General features: G+C 29.2%; 1 protein-coding gene across 30 annotated transcripts in view; it reads right to left on the reverse strand.

Annotated features, from left to right (window-relative positions):
* Positions 1–2,718: 2,718 nt before the first annotated feature.
* The window catches only part of LOC149893574 (AMP deaminase 2-like), a 7,985-nt gene continuing 6,533 nt past the window's right edge, over positions 2,719–4,170 (reverse strand). For all 30 annotated transcript variants that reach the window (XM_090084383.1, XM_090084364.1, XM_090084371.1 and 27 more), the window contains one exon: positions 2,719–3,164. Coding sequence is in view for 3 of the 30 variants with exons in the window: in XM_090084350.1 (XP_089940476.1) it covers positions 3,135–3,164 (30 nt within the window). In the remaining 27 variants the exon portion in view is untranslated. The remainder of the gene's footprint in view (positions 3,165–4,170) is intronic.

The following is a 4,170-nucleotide window of genomic DNA, read 5'->3' on the forward strand; positions in this document are numbered from 1 at the left end:
CGCATCAAATGGTTGTTGGACCGCGGTCAAGTGAGATACACGGGCACTTTTTCGATTTTGGACCAAAAAAGTACAAAGAAGTTTTTTTGCTATTTTTCTCTTAGATTCTTAAAAAAACATTTATCGGGCATCACTTAAGTGTTGATATTTTACTCATTTATTTGACTTTCGATTATACTTAGCCATTTTTCCGTAAGTATTATAGCTCTTTTTATAACCAAACTTTTGCGTAACCTAGTCTAGTCGGCGTAAGTTGAGCAGGTTTGAAAAAAATTAATAAAATGGGTTTATTGGATACGGAGAAACAAATTTCGTTAGGTAAACAGTTTAAGGTCTATACACACTTTTAAATTAATCATTATTAAATACTGTTAACAATTTAAAATATGTCTTAAATCCTTTTTTTTTTTTTTTAAATATGTTAATGTGATTTAAAACTATTAAATTTTTGCTTCTTTTAAAATTATTTTTACTTAAATATTACTAAGCCAATAAAATATATCAAAAGTTCAGAAATAAAAATTAGTCAAAAGTTCAGAAATAAAAATTTGCTTACTAACTTTATTTTTAACTTACCCCACCCCTTGAGCAGCTCGGTAAACTTTAGGGAATATTTTCTCAAACAAATCTAAAAACACTTTTTTTTCTTAAGCAATTTTTAGCAGATAAATTTATCTTTCTAATAGTGAAAAAATTATATAAATCCAACGCACCGTTCAAGAGATCTATTAGATTTAGTAAAAATTGCTCAACCAGCCCCGCCCTACCCTAAAGAAATATGCAATAATTGCAACCAATTATAGCAATGTGAAAATGCAACAAAAAGGCACAAGAAGGCTCACATCTGATCTACTTATCAAAAGGATTCAGTTGAGGAAAACGGTTACAACAATAGGATTTTAAAAGCTAAATTAATAGTCAGCGTTTACTAAAGTATATTCGTGTTACTTATGCACTAAAACTTGTGCTTAACATTACGAAGAAAAAGAAAACTGCTATACTCTTTACTTTTCCGTTCATTTTATTATAAAAAATAAGCATTAATATAAGCTCTTTAAATCTGATGCATGGTTAAATCCTAAAAAACGGTGGTGGGACGGTTTTTAACAAACGTTCAAAAGACGGTTTTTGAGCGTTAATTGGAAACGTTTATTTTAAGAGCTTTTCCCGTTCAAAGGAAACGGCGATGGGACGGTTTTTAATAAACATTCAAAAAGCGGTTTTAGGACGTTTATTGGAAACGTTTATTTTAGGAGCTTTTTCCGTCCAATTGTAATGGTTTAACACTAATTTCAAACGTAACCTAATTAATTTCAATGTGTAAAAGTATTAATTTCAAACGTAACATTAATTACCTAAAGATTTTAGCTTATTTCCTTTCGTAATTAAAACATCGGTTTTAATTACAAAAATCTATAAATGTAATTTAAAAAAGCATAAGTTTATCATTATAATGATAATAGCATTATAAAGGCACTTCATTCAAAACAACACAACAATAACTTAAAATAGATACTAAATGTTATAGAAGTTTGCAACAACTACTATTACAAAAAATGCGTCTTTATTTTTTATCTTTCGCCCTCGGAGCTCTCTTTAAATGGTCTCCAATTCAAAAAAAAAAATCAAAAAGAAAAGCTTGATATAAAGATAAAGAACTGCAAGAAAAATCAGAAAACGGAGGTGAAAAACATTTCAGTGTCACAGTTTCAATGATGAACTAAATTGGCAAAAATACTTAAACGAAAGCGAAATAAGATTTCAACTCGTTTATTTGACGTCTTTTATTGACCAAACTTTTTCGTTTCAAACTTATCCTTTCAAGACGCTTTTTGAACGTTTACGAAACGTTCTTATTTTCCTTGGACGATAAAACCTAAAAAAAACGTCCAAATAACGTTTAAAAAACGCTATGTGTTTACTGGGAATCTACGTCCTCCAAACCAACAATTAAATCGAAGAATCCTTTTTCTTATTTTTTTGATGACCTGGATGACGACGAGTATAGTAGAATAGAAAAACTCGCGTTGAGTTTTTCTTTTCAGTTTTTTTATCAAGTTAGCAAAGGTGTTGAGCGAAATTGCAAAATTTACTATTATCAAAAATTGATGTTACTATTACTTCCCATAGTAGAAATTCATCTTTCATCATAAACACTTTTCAAATAAAAACAAGTTTTCACTTCAGGTCTGCAGTTAGAAAAAAAAAATAGCTCTGAACACAAAATTTCCTAATTTGATTGCTGAAATGTAAATATAAAACTTGCTTTAATGTGATGAATTCACTAGCTTTGGAGCTTCAAATATTTATTCCATTTTTATGTAACTCATAAAGAAACAACGCTGTATTCATCTAAAAAATCATCTTAAATCTTGAGTGTAGCTTCAACGATGGTTTTTCTAAAAAACCTACACATTTATAACGTGCAGTCAAATACACATGGTTATTATACTTGACATTGTCGTTAAATCTTTCTCAAAAAAAAAAAAAAAAACAAAGCAAAAAATTTCTACCACGCTTACTTCAAAAAATAGAACCATTGTTTGAAAGAACTCAAAAAAAAAGTTCTAAGACCAGAAATATCTGTAAAAGTTATTGACGGGACTGATCTCATGTTTTGAAAGACGCCTAGCAGGGCATACATCTTTTAAATTATTGATTCATAACTGTCTTACAAGACGAGCAATTAAAAAGAGAAGAGGAAAGAAAAACAAAAAATTTCATGAAGTATTAAAGAAATTCATGGAAAAAGATATGATTTAATTCAATTTAAACTGAATAAACTTTGAAAGCTATCGACGACAAAAAACCAGCAACATGAAAAGTTTATCAAAATGATTCCATTTTTTGCTAGAATTTTCTGACAAAAAGCGAAATAAGTCATCACGAAAAACAATGGAAACATTCGAAAATACAAGCAATGTGTCTCGTTCTTGTCATCAAAAATGTTCATTTATTCAAGAGCTTCTGACGATAAACGGCGGAGAGATACCATTGAAGATGCTGAAGCTTCTTTTGCCGCTAACGATATAAGATGTAACTCGTCTACTAAAGTTTCATATCGAAAACAAGCGCGTATATCAGGTACATTGGTTTTTGTCATATCGTTACCATTATGGCCACCAACCAAATAATTATCGCCTGACCAATGTTGCTTCACCTAGCTAAAGCAAAATCAGCATTAAAAAATAAGAATAGCAATTTACTTTCCACCAAAATAATTAAAAAAAATACAGAAAACAAAAGTTATTTGTAGCGAAAACTATAGACAATTATATGCTTTACGAGCAAACCTTTATTTAATTCAAGGTTATTTTAAGTGCTAGAAAAAATAGTAGTAAACATATTACCGTATATTGTTCGTGGCAATTAAAAATGATGTGTGTTAGCAACTTAAAATTTACTTTTAAAATGCACAATGCAAAGCATTGCATAAAGGAAATGATCAGAAACCTCTGTAAAAACTCTATAGTTTTCACAGAGGTTTTTACAGAGGTCAGAGAAATAAATATCCGAACAAAACATTTTATTGTGACAAATAAACTTTGTCTGGTTATTTCAGAAAAACATGTTTTTAATAAATACTCTTATAATTATTCTAAAGGCAAATTTAATCACGAATTTATATAGCAAAAAATTAATCAACGGTAATTAACTTGCGTTGCTAAAATTTAACGATTCCCGAAGGAGTATTAAAACTTCAACGAAAAGGCAATAATTGGTTTCAATCTAATAAGATTTTTGTTATGGGCTGGGTGGTTATCATCAAATCTGTATCAGAGAGAAAACTTATGAACTGTTATTGGAAAACCCAATAAAACAACTGAACTGTGTGAGGTTGTGGATTCAGCATGGTATTCTATACAATCTGAAAGGTATGCACATTTCTATACTCAATGCAGAGTTGTTTTATAGCTTTTAATTAAAGTAAAAGATCCTGCAATAAATAGCAAAATGTTCTTTTTTTCCTAACCTCAGTTTTTTTGATATTATCATTATGTTAATATTTTATTAGAAAATTTTGATGAATACTTTTCATCTAATAATCAATATTCATGAGTTTGAGAAAGTCATATGTAGACGGTCAAAATGTTTTACTAAACCTGGAATATTGAACTACTCTATGTCTCAGGCTAAATCTTAAAACATTAAATACAAAATCTTTGTACT

The sequence above is a fragment of the Hydra viridissima genome, unplaced genomic scaffold, assembly GCF_058129835.1.
Source record: "Hydra viridissima isolate aposymbiotic clone 2 unplaced genomic scaffold, HvirCarnegie_v1 scaffold_1, whole genome shotgun sequence".
In the NCBI taxonomy this organism is placed as follows: Eukaryota; Metazoa; Cnidaria; class Hydrozoa; order Anthoathecata; family Hydridae; genus Hydra; species Hydra viridissima.